This window comes from Apiospora aurea (assembly GCF_038362705.1).
Source record: "Apiospora aurea strain CBS 24483 chromosome Unknown utg000004l_segment0_segment0, whole genome shotgun sequence".
NCBI classification, from domain to species: domain Eukaryota; kingdom Fungi; phylum Ascomycota; class Sordariomycetes; order Amphisphaeriales; family Apiosporaceae; genus Apiospora; species Apiospora aurea.
In genome coordinates this window covers 1644749-1658709 of record NW_027117391.1, presented here as the reverse complement: position 1 = coordinate 1658709, position 13961 = coordinate 1644749, and the positions used below count along the sequence as shown (strand labels likewise).

At 53.0% G+C, this 13961-nt stretch overlaps 5 protein-coding genes across 5 annotated transcripts; 1 reads left to right on the top strand and 4 right to left on the bottom strand.

Moving 5' to 3' along the window:
- Positions 1-1217: 1217 nt before the first annotated feature.
- PG986_005306 (uncharacterized protein) lies at positions 1218-2145 on the bottom strand (the record flags this gene model as incomplete). The annotated part of the gene is made up of 2 exons (XM_066841528.1): positions 1218-1627; positions 1710-2145. 2 exons carry the CDS (start codon positions 2143-2145, stop codon positions 1218-1220), a joined length of 846 nt encoding a protein of 281 aa, XP_066701390.1.
- Positions 2146-3525: 1380 nt separating this feature from the next.
- PG986_005305 (uncharacterized protein) lies at positions 3526-4484 on the top strand (the record flags this gene model as incomplete). The annotated part of the gene is made up of 2 exons (XM_066841527.1): positions 3526-3557; positions 3602-4484. 2 exons carry the CDS (start codon positions 3526-3528, stop codon positions 4482-4484), a joined length of 915 nt encoding a protein of 304 aa, XP_066701389.1.
- Positions 4485-5649: 1165 nt separating this feature from the next.
- PG986_005304 (Cullin 1) lies at positions 5650-8177 on the bottom strand (the record flags this gene model as incomplete). The annotated part of the gene is made up of 5 exons (XM_066841526.1): positions 5650-5838; positions 5895-7780; positions 7834-7910; positions 7969-7985; positions 8046-8177. 5 exons carry the CDS (start codon positions 8175-8177, stop codon positions 5650-5652), a joined length of 2301 nt encoding a protein of 766 aa, XP_066701388.1.
- A 1681-nt stretch (positions 8178-9858) lies between these two features.
- PG986_005303 (uncharacterized protein) lies at positions 9859-10362 on the bottom strand (the record flags this gene model as incomplete). The annotated part of the gene is made up of 2 exons (XM_066841525.1): positions 9859-10186; positions 10259-10362. The coding sequence occupies 2 exons, from the start codon at positions 10360-10362 to the stop codon at positions 9859-9861; spliced, it is 432 nt and encodes a 143-aa protein (XP_066701387.1).
- Positions 10363-10886: 524 nt separating this feature from the next.
- Positions 10887-12927, bottom strand: PG986_005302 (uncharacterized protein; the record flags this gene model as incomplete). Its single annotated transcript, XM_066841524.1, has 2 exons — positions 10887-12470; positions 12532-12927. 2 exons carry the CDS (start codon positions 12925-12927, stop codon positions 10887-10889), a joined length of 1980 nt encoding a protein of 659 aa, XP_066701386.1.
- Between the last annotated feature and the right edge of the window lie 1034 nt (positions 12928-13961).

Here is a 13961-nt window from a genome sequence, read left to right as displayed (position 1 = left end):
AAGGCTTGACAACCTTCTCATGCACGCATGGCTGTTTTAAAGCAGCCAACGGGGGATCTACCAGTTGTGGCAGGCCTTCGAGGCGCTCATCATCAGCTTCCATCGGGCAAATGTGGCTGCCCAAGCCAACCTCATCAACAAGGTGACGGATATCATCGGACATGCGATGCAGTGCTTCCACCTGCCGTCATGGGCATCGCCAAGTCAATGAGAGACTGCAAGGACGGGCACGGGAACGGATGGCAACGGGCCAGGGAATAATGGGCTGCTATATCAGCTCTTGCCATGATTTTCTTCTTCTCGACATGGTCTACGCCATAGAAGGCAATACAATCCAACAGTAGCCCCGTCAGCTACAAGAGGGAAGGCAGGCATTGTGCTCAACGGCTTTCTGCGAACTTATCAGTTGTTAGGCAGGACCCTTTCTCTGTTTCCGACTCTTCCAAAAGGGGATATAGCGTCGTTGAATTGGTTTCAACTTTCGGTTGGGGTTTTCCCCAAGGACTCTGCCTCCCGTCGATGTTTGCCTTGCAAAGAGAAACCTTTAGGTACGAAGTTCTCACCCCTAACTCAGGACAGAAGTCGGCGTAGGAAAGTCGGAAGCTGTCTCATGGTGACGATCGCCGTTCATGAAAACGTCTACGTGAGTGAGTGGACAAGGGAGACCAGGAAAAGACATGGCACATGTGCTGAAGGGTTGTCAATTATAACCCATTGTTGTCGACTCTTCAGATCATCCACCATCGACGGAAGGGAGTGCTCACGACCGTGGACCATATATTGCCCCGAATGAGAATTTCTACCCCTATTGACGCCGGTTCCGCTCTCACATAACCACCCAATTCGTAGAAATGTCAGATTATTCCCCGTTACTTCATTTTCCTTTGAGTAGTCAACACGAGGAGGCCAGGATGCAATGCGAGCCCATCGTTATAAACCCTCTCTGAAACATGAAACCCGTCTATAAATGGGGTTTGCACATCTATTGTAAATCGTAATACGTGCGTGAATACCGGGGAAATCTATGATGCCAGTTGAATCATTTACAGGTCGTGATTGTACATTTCGTGCGTGTTCGGATGCGTGATGAATATGGGTCCTCGCCGTAATGAGCCCCAGGCTGTGGTAACGGGGATGGAGCCATCCCTGAGAGACCCAAACATTGCCATGTTTGGGTACGTGCTTGTGCTGATTGGCGGCCTTTTGCGCCTCATCACTCACTCGTCCTTGGGTTTCGTCTCCGAGGTGGGCTGTTGCTGTTGCCTCGCTACTTTTTCCTCCTCTTCTTTTTGGATGGCGTGCTGGACCTGCCACATGGCGCGCTCAACTTCGACCTCCAGCTCGGGGACATTCATTCCCTTGGCGAGCTCCTGCTCGTTGGTCTGTGACAACAGCATGACCTCCTTTTCCGGGCCGGGCCTCTCGCTGGTTGACTGTCGGGCCGACTTTTCCGCATCTTCACTTGAACGTGGCAGAATAGCGGGGTATATCTTGTTCAATATTGGTGAAGGGGTCAACGCCAATAGATTGTTCGATAATAAGAACTCAAGATGTTTTCCGCCGGCCAGCGCACGCCAGTGTGACCACGCGCGGTAGACGAGGTAGAAGAAGGGAAGATTTGGTATCACTGTCCACGCAGAGCGCAGGTATTAGTCATCATCACGGCCACTTGTGTACGTCCCAGCGCACCAACGGCAAGAGATACTGACCTGGCACAAGTGCAAAGGGTATAGTAATGGGCATGCCGACCAGACACCAGATCAAATTCTTCTTGTGTAACGTTTCCCGCTCGGTGCCCAGTGCCTTGAGGACGGCGGCGGCCTTGTGGGCGGGTATGACGGTGTCGGGGAACACGAGCTCGACCCTGTCTTGGCCCTTGAGCTCTTCATCGCGGCGGCGGGCAGACAGCGGCGGGACGCTCTTCAGCCCCCATTCCTCGTAGGGGATGCGTCGCAGGGCGTGGTTGCCGTAGTCGACGATCTTGCGCTGCCATCCAGACTCTTTCTTTTCCCAATTTGCCCAAAGGGTGGCGGCGCGCGTGGTGACGTTGTCGACTATGGTCTTTTGCTTGACGGACTGGACATTGAAGCGCTCGCAGTACAGCAGGGTGCGGCGGGTCGATATCGGAAGGAGGTAGAGCCTCATGGTTTTCTGTTTCCTGGTTCGGGTCGAAGTATATCTACTTGTGTATATGACTCAGGTGGCAGAAGATAGAGAATCTTCTGTTGAGAGCCGCAGAAGCGGCTTGGATGGCGGCTTACCAAATTTATGGGAAACCCACGTCAATGCAAGCAAGCGTGGTGGATTGACGTAAGTAACCAGCTCGAAACGCACTACGACAGCAGCCAGCATCCGGCCAGTAGCAGGCGCACGTTTTTAGTGGGAAGAAGCTTGTTGGGCGAGTTCCCACTTGTGATGCCTGCGTGTGTATTTTATTATTACTTCTAGAGCAGCATCAAGGACAGGACTAAGAAGACAGGCCTGTCCGTCACCCTGCAACTTCCTGACTCACTCACTCACTCACTGGCAGACTGGCACCGGCAGGGAGGGGCACATCCGAACATGTCCCATCGTGAGCCATCTGAGATTTGCATTTCCACCCAGCCCCAGGCAGGCCCAGACTGACCCTCCCCCAATACTGCCCCCAAGCCCCCAAGCTAGCCCAAGGCAGCCCAGCCCCAAGCTACCCACGGTGGTGACGTCGGGGCCCGTCCCCACTGAAAGTCGTTCGAGCTGACACCCTGGCTCCGAAGCCTAGCGAAGCAAAGCTCGTCCGTCACTGGACCAGCTGCCGCTGCACAAACAAAATCCTTGGCCGGATCGCCTTGACTGTATCTTTCATTACCCGTCCAACGCTGCATGCTTATTCTGTGGGCTGTCAAGCGCCGCTTCAGCACAGCTGCGGCGCGCCGACCTCTCTCATTAGACCCATGGTTCACACACTGGCTACCAACCCGCTCACTTGCTCCGTACTTTTACTCCCTCACTCAACTTAACTTACTTACTAGGTCCTTCTGCTCTGCTGGCTGAATCCAGGTTCGAAAAAAAAAAATCCAATCCCAAACCCGCCGCCAACTTATCTGCAGTCTCTCTCGTCTCTCGTTCTATTACGTTCGGTCGTTTTTTTCTTTTTTCTCTGCCCAGCCGCCACCAGTACTGCTAATCTTAACCGTCACCCGCCTGTCGCTCGTTCTGGTCAATCGACGAACCCCCTGAGGCCCCAACTGCCAATGATGCTCAATTGAACAAAAACAAACGATTCTTGGGAATAACGATGGGATTGCCTCGCCGCGCCACCTCGACTATTAACCACCCATAACGACAAGGGGAAGAAAGCATGAGGAGTTGGATATTTTGTCTTCGATGACGACAGACGACTGCTACCAAAGTACCCACAACACCCGCCTCTCCTATTTCGCTGCCACAACATTGACTACCTAATATTGTTCCACCTCAACACGCTGTCGCCGTAGCAGCGGCAGCAGCAGTCGTCGCCCCCTCGCCGCCGCCGACGACGACGACATTATGGTCCCCCCACCGGCCCGATCCGTTCCCCCGTGGGTAGACACGCGAGGACCACCCCCGGCGTTCGAGTCCCTAGCCCCATCCGCCCACCACCGCGGCGCAACACCGAAGGCCCAACGACCGGGGGCCCGTCGCGCCCAGGACAAGTCCGCCGCGTCTCACGCGACGGCTACGAGCAATGGGTCGACCCCGAGGACCTGCGCAAGTTCCGACGGCCCGTCTTCATGCGGAAACGCGCCGACCGTCCGGGACGCAAATGGGACCACCTCCGCTCCAGCGAGCCCTTCATCATGGGCTCTGGCTACCGCCCGCCCAACGTCGACCCCTACGAGAAGTGGCGCGACTTCATCGACTCGACGCGACGCTATAACGGCTGCGCCGACCGGCCCACGCACTTCATCACCCCGGACCAGCTCGAGGCCCAGTACCCGGGCCTGAACAACCCGCTCGTCACCAAGATGCCCCCGCCCGCCTCGCAGCGGCGCAAGACCCTGGCCTTCCGCCTCAAGAGGATGATTCTGCTCAGCCCCCTGCTGCCGCCCATCGTACGCCTCATCGCGCTCAGCATGTCGCTCGGCTCTCTGGGCTTGGCGACGGAGCTCCTCAGGAGAGACGAGCTGAACCCGCTCCGGAGCCAGGCTGTCGCTTCTATCGTGATCGACTCCCTGGCCATTCCCTACATCCTCTACATGATGTACGACGAGTTCACGGGACTGCCGCTGGGCCTTAGGTCCGCCGTCGAAAAGGCGTCTCTTACGCTCATCGACGTACTCTTCATCATACTCAAAGCCGTCTCCACGGCGCTCGCCCTGCAAACCAGAGGGCTGCACCAAAGTGATATCTCCTGGAATAACTATAGTTCGTATCTAGGACTGTTAGTTTGTGCCGTGGTCGCCTGGATCTTCACTTTCGTCATCATGCTATTCCGGCTCGTGGATCGGCTAAAAGGAATCGACTAATGGGCAGAAACGGACTGAGAAGACATTAAATCCAGACGGACACCAGAGATGGTCGTCTAATTGTAATTCGGTGGGGGCAATCGAACTGTACAGCAACTGCTCTCATTGACGTGTTTTGGCCCGCCTATCAGCCGGTGGTCAGACGACAGAGACAGAGAGAGAGAGAAACTGCCTCCTTCAGATCGGGCCAAAAAGGGAGAACGGGCGGGAAATGGGTCTTAGGTCACACATACTATACCACCGGCGTTACTTGCACAGGTTTGGCGTATTCGGAGTTTTCCAGTGGGCAAACATCAACATAACAGGGCCGGGGAGCGTTGGGTGAAAACGGCTGGGTAAAGGATCACGTAGCATCTGTTATTCTACACTATAAACTTAAATATACTGCATACATACCCAAATTGGACGTGTTGATGCCGAATCTTGAAAATATCACGAGCCATCCCTAGTTAGCCTATCTTGCTTCTCAGCCTTCGAATAGGGGTATCTCGTGTATCCAAAACCCAAGCATGAAATTTTAGCACCAGGGCTAATGCAAGTGAAAGGAGGGCTGCCCATCTGCACAGAAGACTGCTGTGTACAGTGCATGTTGATGTTGTTACGACTTATGAGTTAGAGGTACATCAAACACCGACAAGCTGAGTCTAGGGACTAAAATGGATTGGGTGGGAAATCATTTACTGTCATGTCAAGATGTATTGACCAAGAATTGGTTTCATTGCGTCTGCTATTCATTATGCTCTGCCTAGCATCTAGGAGAAGTACAGGCGACACCTTGGGCGTCAGCAGCTTGTATCTGCTTAGTTAGATACTGCTCTTGCCTCTGTCTCCCGCTTGTGCCTCGCTGATTCATACTTCGCCGGAGCGTCGCCGTTCTGGTCAGGTCTTTCCAGTCGAGATAAATTCTACCTGTAAGCTCTGCCTGTTTGCACCATCTCGGTGTATAGCCTTCTGTCGCACGCAAGACCAGCTAGAGCGCTGAATACGTTTGGTGAATCCACCTAACCGCTGCTGATACCAAGAACCTATGCCTCGGGTTCCGCCGTAAGGGCTCCTGGGTGCATCATGCGAGAGGCATGTTGATGAATATTCGTACAATCCGTGCGGGCCAACGTCAGAGTCAGCCCAGAGCGTGTGGTTTGTTTGTCTATCATAAGAATGGCCTTTATGCGAGATATCCAAGCTCATCGTCATCGAGACGTTCGAGGTACTCCTTGTCGAGTAGGATCTCGATGCACTTCTTGATATCACCAACCTTGGGGACAAAACGTCCCTTGATTTGCGAGATTGTCTCACCCACCAGCACATTGTACTTCATCTTCTTTCGTGCCTTCATGATCCGGACAATGGCGGACTAGACAACATGGGTTAGTATTTTCACTTTATCAGGATTATAGGTATTTCACTCACTTGTAAGACCAGCTTGCGGTCCTCCTCGATCGTCTTGTTGGTCTCAACTTCTTCTTGCTTGGCTTCCGACTTGGTGCCAATGTTGAGGTTGATGCGGATCTTCTTGTTCTTGAAGTCGTAGTTTAGATGGTAGGTCTGGCCAGCGCCCGGCTTCGCCGAGTCGGGCTTCTGAAGGAGGACTTTGGCCTTCACAAGGATACCAAGAGCACCATCGAGAGCTTCTGGCGCCAATTGTGTTATGGATGCAATATCCTCGTAGCTGTGCACATCCTTATCGTTGAACAGGAGTAGAATGGCCATTTGGTAGACGCTGACCTGTAATGTATAGGGCGTCTTCTGGCTCTTACAGTAGCCAGTCTTGACCTCACCCTTGCAAAGCTGCCACAACCATGTCAGTTTGCGTCCATCGTGCTTGTTCTTGTAGAATCGGGTGAATCTGTTAAGGTCGTCTTGGACCTCTGCAGGCGGGTTGAAGGTCGTGTTGGGCGGAGCCAAGGGCCAGAAGCTGGTTCCAAGGATGGAGTACGTTGAGTCAAGAGGCTGCTTCTCACTCAACTGCTTCGAGTGGTCTTTGAAGCCCTGATTCAGGTCCTTGGAGATTTGGATGTCCTGGAACATGCGCTGCAGCTTGTTGGTGTACTCGAAACCACATGCCTCCTTCAGCTTGCTGATCATGCTGGTCTCAGCGTCGTCAGAGGTAGAGGTGCTGTGGACAAGACGTCTGGCCAACATCCTGGAGTAAAACTTCTGGAAAACGTCCTTGTCTTCGATGTACTTGAACACGGTCATGATCTGTGTCAAGACTGCGTCCAGGTCGGACTCCTCGACACCACTGCCACTCTTGCGCAGCAACACATCGGTATACTTGGCGAGAAGTTCGGGTGACCTATTGGAACCCGCCTTGCAAATCTCGTTGCGGTTGACAAACTCGCGACATGCGTTATCAAGAGATCTGGTGAACTCGGGCTCGTCATTAAAGGCACGCTTTACCAAGCCCTGGTATTGTGTGTGCACACCCAGCAGTGCATCGACGTAGACCTTGGGCTCCAGCTTCTCGGCATCGGACGCCACCTTGCTGACGGCTGCTAGACCAGCGTTGCGGACATGAGTCTCGAATTTCTGCCTCAGTGGATCTAGTCCGTCTGGTATTCTATTGAGAAGGTTGTACATCCGCTTCATGTCATCCTCCCGGTTGTTATCGAGGAGGATCTGGAATTCGTCGCGGAGGAGAGTTGAATGATCTGCGATAAGGGCCTTGTTGCAAGCCTTTTTGAGAGGGGTTGCGATGTCCTGGTGCAGGTACATGCGGACACGCTCTTCCTCCTCATTAAGTCGGGACTCAGCCTTCTTCATGTACTCAACCACACTGTTCTCAGCAACAAACTGGGTGGACTCGGCAGCGTAGAATTCGGAGGTGGCCTCCAGGAAGGGGCGCTCGAAGTGGTATCGGTACACATCGAGGGTCGACTTCGAGCTATCGTGCTCATCAAGGCCTAAAGACACAAAAGAATCGACGACTTGCTTGATCTGACCGTGCTCGATCGTCTCGCCATTTCTTTGCTTCTCTACCAGCATCAGCACAGCTGACATAACCTTCTCAGACACCTTCTCAAAGAGCTGAGTGCGCCACTGCACAAGATGAAGCGTGTATACGTCATGCGTGCCCTTTTTGCCTTCGTCCATCTCTCGCTTAACCCAATGGCGGTTGAGGTATCGGAACAAGTGGTGAATGTACTTTGCAGCGGTCGTGTATCGATCCCATTCTCGGATATAGAAGGTGAGCAAGGCCTCTTCCGCGTGGGCCTTGGACTGCTCTAGAAGGTCGGCCAGATGGCCGTTCAGGTAATCGATCAGTTTCTTGTACAGGTCCTCACCCAGAAGATGTGCTTTGCTATTGTTAGAGACATGATATTGATTATGGGTGGGAGGGAGATCGTACCTCCTCGATGAGCAGCTCCCGAACCAGTTTGCGACAGGCCGACAGCTTTTTGCGACGTGCAGAAGTTGTGCACAGCACTGTTGCCTCGTCAGTACCATTCCAAAGAGCCAGGCCGTGATGTTAACTTGGACTCACGTGTAGATGCCCATGTACTAAATGACGTCAGTCAGCATAGTCCGAAAGAGTCTCGGAGGCGGAAGAGGGTAACTTACGGTTCCCATGTCCATACCATCTTGTAGGTTGATCATGATTTTGGAGATGCCAGCCTGGAGGTACTCCCAGGTCGCGCCGATGTCCTCCCGGTTGGGTGCCGGGGGCATCATGACGGTAGCTGGGCGCGACATGATGGTGACGGTTGACCGGCCTAAGCTGTCAGAAGCTGTGCTGTGCGTAGGCGGTTCAAGCTCAGCCGAGGAGATCAGCAGCAGATGGTGTTACGGCTGTTGAGGTTGGCGATTGTTTCAGGAAGGGCGAAGTCAGCTGCACACTAAGCAATCAGTTGTTGTCGCGGGTGCAACAGAAGCACGGAAGCAAGAGACAGAGACTGGCCCAAGAAGGTTCACAGGAGCGCAGGGTCAGAGGGGAATAAAAAGCAGAGGGACTGTAGGAAGGAGAATGAGGAGTGGGCAGAGTTGGTGCCTGTAGCAGAATGGAGGGGTGTCGCGATGCCTGGAGAGGATGAAAGTGTATTGACGTGGGGACCTTACCTTTGTCGGACTTACGTGAACGATGAACTTGAATGACCTGGCAGGCAGGCAGCCCTTCTGCTACCTGAAATAATAAGCGGTACCCAGCCGAGCCGTGGTAAGTCGAGGTCGCAACAAGGCCAAGCCAGAAAGAAGTAGGGCTTCAATGTTCTGTCAAATGATGAAGAAGGCCGCGGCGAAGCCAAAAAAAAAAAGGCCAAGAAAGAGATAGGCGATACGAGTTGTTTGTTAATGAAGGTTGTCACTGTCAAGGCGACAATTTCAAAGCTGAGGTGGTGCTTGCAGCTCGAAGAAGAGAAAGCAGCGGCGGCTTGTCGATGAGAGTTGGCAATCGCCGAGTGTCTGGCGGGAGTGGGTGGATGGGTGGGAAAAGGCAAGGGCAGGCAGTCACGAATGTTCAGGTTGCTTTGGTTGGTGGGCTCGGACGGACTGGACTGACTCTCTGGAAGACTCTCAGTGCCTGGAGTGCTCAAAGGCCACGGTCACCCCACCTTTGACAGGCACCAATTAGGTCCCTACGGCGCGCACAGACCATTCAGCTTCAGCCTTGTAACTTGAACCCTCGCAAGGTACGATGCCATGCGGCTCACCTGCTCATGAATGAACATGAACTCACCTTGTCCCCCCACCAGCAAAACTTTAAAAGAGGTCATTGTGATCGCGAAATACGCTCTTCTGAAGCGCGTCAAGGCTTGCATGTCAATAGGTATGTATCATTATCATGCACGGCCCCCACAATGGCCACCGAGGCTCTAGGTACACCGCACTGCACCCTGATTCCCACTACTCTGCTAGTTACTATAATCAGCTCATCTGTGACCTTGCGCCGACGCTTCTCTCAACCCTACCTAGCCCAGGGATGGGTCTACGTTCGGACATCAGTCAGCTTGCATCCAGAATTCCGGCTGCTATCAATAATGAAATAGAGAATAATACGTGGTAATGTCTTCCCACTTATAGAATGCCATCAAGTATCAAGGGCCAGACTGCAGCAGTGGTGTTTACAACAAAATACCAGGCGGACGGTCTATTCGACTCCTCGCGGTGTCCCTATTACGGTATATCTGTCTCCCTTCTGGAATCAGACAAACATGACACCGTTTCGCGCTGGGAGCTTTGTAGCAACTCGGTTCCCAATTACCATTGCCACCACGCAGGACGAGTGAGTTTCAGACTAGAACACATTTGACCCCCGAGTAATTGCTCAAGCCCTCAAGGGTGAATGGTACAAGTGATTATTCTCGAGCATTCTAGCTCCTTGTATCAGTCCGGCATGCATTTCCATTCCAAAGAGCGTGAGCCATGCCGAACAAAAATGCTACTGCGGCGGAGCATCCCCAGTACCGGCAGTAGTGGTCTCGCCGCCAGCCGAACCCCTCCTCGCCGTGACCTCAATCTCCACCTTCATGGCCTCCTCCATGAGCCCCGCGACGATCATGGTGGCCGCCGGCCGAGCGCTGCCGAGGTACCTCAGCAGGACGTCCCAGCACTTGGGAAAGTCGGCGCGGTCCGGGAATATGTACCGAACCCGGACGACCTCGTCCATGGTGGTGCCGGCCTCGGCAAGCGCGGACGCGATGTTCTTCAGGCATTGCTCTGCCTGTTCTGCAGGATCCGGGGAGATCGCCCCGGACTTGTAATCGTAACTAATGGACCGGAGGACGTGAGTAAGGATTGCAGTCAAGCTTTATGGACACTATGGATTTGAGAATCCGTACCCAGTGCAACCCGAAACGATTACCCACTCCCCCGTGACCACGGCACGCGAGTATCCGATTTGGGCCTCGAAGGCTGAGCCGGAACTAATCAGTGTTCGTCCCATGTTGTTTTTGAAATGATAGTATGTGCGATGCGATAGAGCACGTTGCTTTTTGGGCAAGGCTCTGAGTCGAACACTCGATGCGTGGCAACTACTTGTAAACCTTTACCAGTTACATATTGTCAAATCACTGGAAAGTGAGTCACGCAGGTCTCCTATATCTTCTCCTAGTGCGGCGCCAGCTTAGCTTAATCCGTTTGGGGGTGTCCCTGTCCCCAATAGAAGGGACCGATATCTTGTGGAGCTTCAGCTGAGCATGACGCCTCGTAGGTATCCTTTTAGTCTGTTCTGCCTACATATCATCCTAACTTTGGGCATGCTGCAAGCCTACATACATCTAGCGACATGCTTCCAGTTCGTGCTCCGACCGGCTACGTCCGTTGCATGTATGTGACCCCGAAATTCCCGGTGACAAGAAGCGGGTATCCCCGACGACCCCTGAACCCATATTCCATCTAGACACTCCTGGCTTACAACCTCGAGTATGTCTATCTCGACCAAAGCAATTACAACCAGCCAGGTAGATCCTAAGGTTTGTTCTTCTGCTTGTACTGAACAAATCTGGACAGATTCATGGTTGTCTCTTCGGCGCGCGTCCGAAGCTCAGTCTGGGCTCTCTTGTCAACCTTCTTCGAAGCGGCTTTGATTTTGGGGATAGCCTCTTCGAAATGTTTCAGGAAGCCAATCTGCCAAAACACTTCCTTGTCGCAGGCATATGACTCATCAGCGTAAATATCAAATAGCTGATTGAGCGCCTCCACACCATCGGCAGGCGGTGTTGACTCGGGCAGACCAGCAACAACAGTAAGGAGGAAAACACCAATCTCGCGGTTTAGCTCGATGGGCGCCGGGTCAAGCGCCAATTGGCCCAGGACGCCCAAACACTTGACTCCGAGGCTTTGGAACGGGTCTTCCTCGTCCTCGACTGGCAAGTTCTTGGACGCATGATACAGGGAGATGAACTTTTGGTGTTCGCCGCCTAGCAACGGCGTTTCCTGGCGCAGTGCACGCGCAATGGCCCATGCGAGACTGGTAACGATGGTTGCAAGCCCAACGTCGGATGTGTCGCTTGCCAGAACATGTGCTACAGTTTCCTTCCAGATTATCTGGGCAATAGGCGACCAAGCTTTCTGAATAGCAGCGTTTGAATCTTCGCTGAAGTCGAGGCATGACACCGTCCAGGCTATGTTGTTTAGTGCGGTGAGTGCATGTGTACGGATAAGTGAGGTTGTCTCTTCCGTGCTTTGGGTTGAGTGTGCTGTCTTGATGATTTGGGGTATCGCCTTGTGCATGAGTAGCTTCAGTGTTGGTAGGTCATCAATGCCTGAAACCTCGTCGAGACCGTCGTCTGCGCCTGTGACCAGGCCCATATCCGCTTCGATCTCGTCATCATCCATCTCATCCTCTTCGCCCTCGCCGTCTTCATCGTTATCATCATCGTCATCGCCGTCGTCAGCGTCCATGTCCATATCGCCGTCCTTTGCATCCACACCCAGAGCATCATCGATTTCTGCTCTCTCTCCTTTCTCAAGGGACTCTTGTATGCTGGTGCCGATCGATGCAATTATTTCCAGAGCCAGTTGCAGAATTTCAACAGTATCGTTTCCACCGGTACCATTTGCCTGGTTTCCTTGCGGGGATTCAAGCGCGTCGCTGAGAGCAGGTATCAGAGTAGCATCGGTTGACTTTTCTCTGCCAGGGTTTGCGTCGTCCCATTGCATTGTCGAGAAGATGTTGTGCAAGATTCCACAGGCCAAAACAGCACGCAAGCTTCTGCCAGACTTGTACACGAGCAGTTGCTTGAAGCACTTGGTCTGATCATCCCCAAGAATTCGCTCGACAAATTGGCGATTATCCTCCGAGAGCGTCATCATGCAGGACAAAGCGCCGTTCACGACGTCGTTGGTTGCGGCATCACACGACATGAGCGTGAACAAGAACTTCACTGCAGCATTGTTTCCTGATATTGCCACCAGGATGTCATCCTGGGCTTCTGCGAGACCAATCAGGATAATACAAAGAGCCTCGGCAATGTTCCACATCAGGGTCTGCTCGGCCTTAGAAGCCTTGTTGAAGTTGGCAATGTTAGGACCGGTCAAGGTCTCAGTTATCTAGAGTTGTGTGTTAGTATCTGCACTATAAACAGCTGAGTTCATAAGCCTCTGAGCGTACCTTTTGGGCTGCATGCTCGATAGCTGTCAGTACATCCACGCGGAATAGGTGGACACAGAAATCCGCCTCTTCCTTTTGGGTGAGAAGCTTGAGGATTTCCCAGCCGGCGGCACGGCTTTCCAAGCTTGCATCGGTCAAGGTCTCGGTGAGGACAATGTGGACGACTTGTTCTCGCAAGAGCAACTTCCGACACTTGGTGTCCTGGATGATGTTGGCAATGGCGCCGGCAGCTTCAGTCCGCTTGGCGGGCTCAGCGCTTTGCAGGCTCTTGACGACTGGCAGGATGCTGCTCTCCCTCAGGGCGGCCAATTCTGGGTCTGTCGGCGGCTTGACGGGTTTAGCGATCGGGTCAGACCGCTGGCCCCCCTTGCCCCTGTTTCGCCTTGACTTTCCCATGATGCTCTAACGGAGTAAGTAGTGGCCCTTGGTATCGCTTATGAGGGTCTGATGGGGTATGTCTGCTGCGGTCAAACCAAGCAGCTGTCTGGATGCTTTTTGTAGAAGGTTGACAGACCTGCCCAAAAAATTGACCAAGATCCCTTCAGGTCGATCCGGTCTCAAATTTTTGATCTCTTTCTAACAGTTTATTATCATCAGCCCTGTACGGTGATCGGTTCTAACGGTTGGTGACGAGAGTGGGGTCTTTGGGCGCCCAGGTCCAGTGTGAGTGGTTCACTCCATCTGCAGGGTCCTGGGGCCTCACGGGAAACAACTAACTGCACTGGAGACAGACGTATCAGTCCAGCACTTGAGGCTCTACCTGCATAGAGCATGTACATTGTTCAATGGCAGCTACCGTCCAACGCGTGTTTCCAATCCAAGCTGGCCTAAGCAATCATCTGCAGTCAGCCATGTTCAACTGATCATGGCTGTTCAATTGGGCTATAAAGTTGGTTGAGGTAATTCAAACATCAACATTACCTACCTAATTGAACGGTTGCCTTACTCCAGCGCGCAATGTTGATGTATTCTACTGCTAAGAATATCTGGGCTTGTATCCGTACTGATACATCAAAACTCCGGTTACAGGGGCTACATGTGGTTTTGAGGATCTCCATAGCGCAAGCACGCACGCACGCACACCTAGCTAGCACTGACAGGGAGTCGAGCCCATTTTAAGGTATCACAGCTCAATGTAATCTGGCCAGGGTCGGGCAGACGAACCGCCAAGTCCCTACTTACGTAGCAATCACCTTTCATGTAACCTGCAACTTCATACCTTCTTTATACTCAGCACACCCCCAATTGACGAGTCCAACCTAACGGTTCCCATACTCCTACATGCACCCAAGTGTACGAACATCGACATAAATCGAGAAAGCTCCTACTGGCGCAATACCTACGACTCGAGCCGCCTCCAACCGTCGCTGACACGCCGCCATTGTACCCAAACAGCTATGATTTGCCCATCAGTCCGATGTCAATAATTC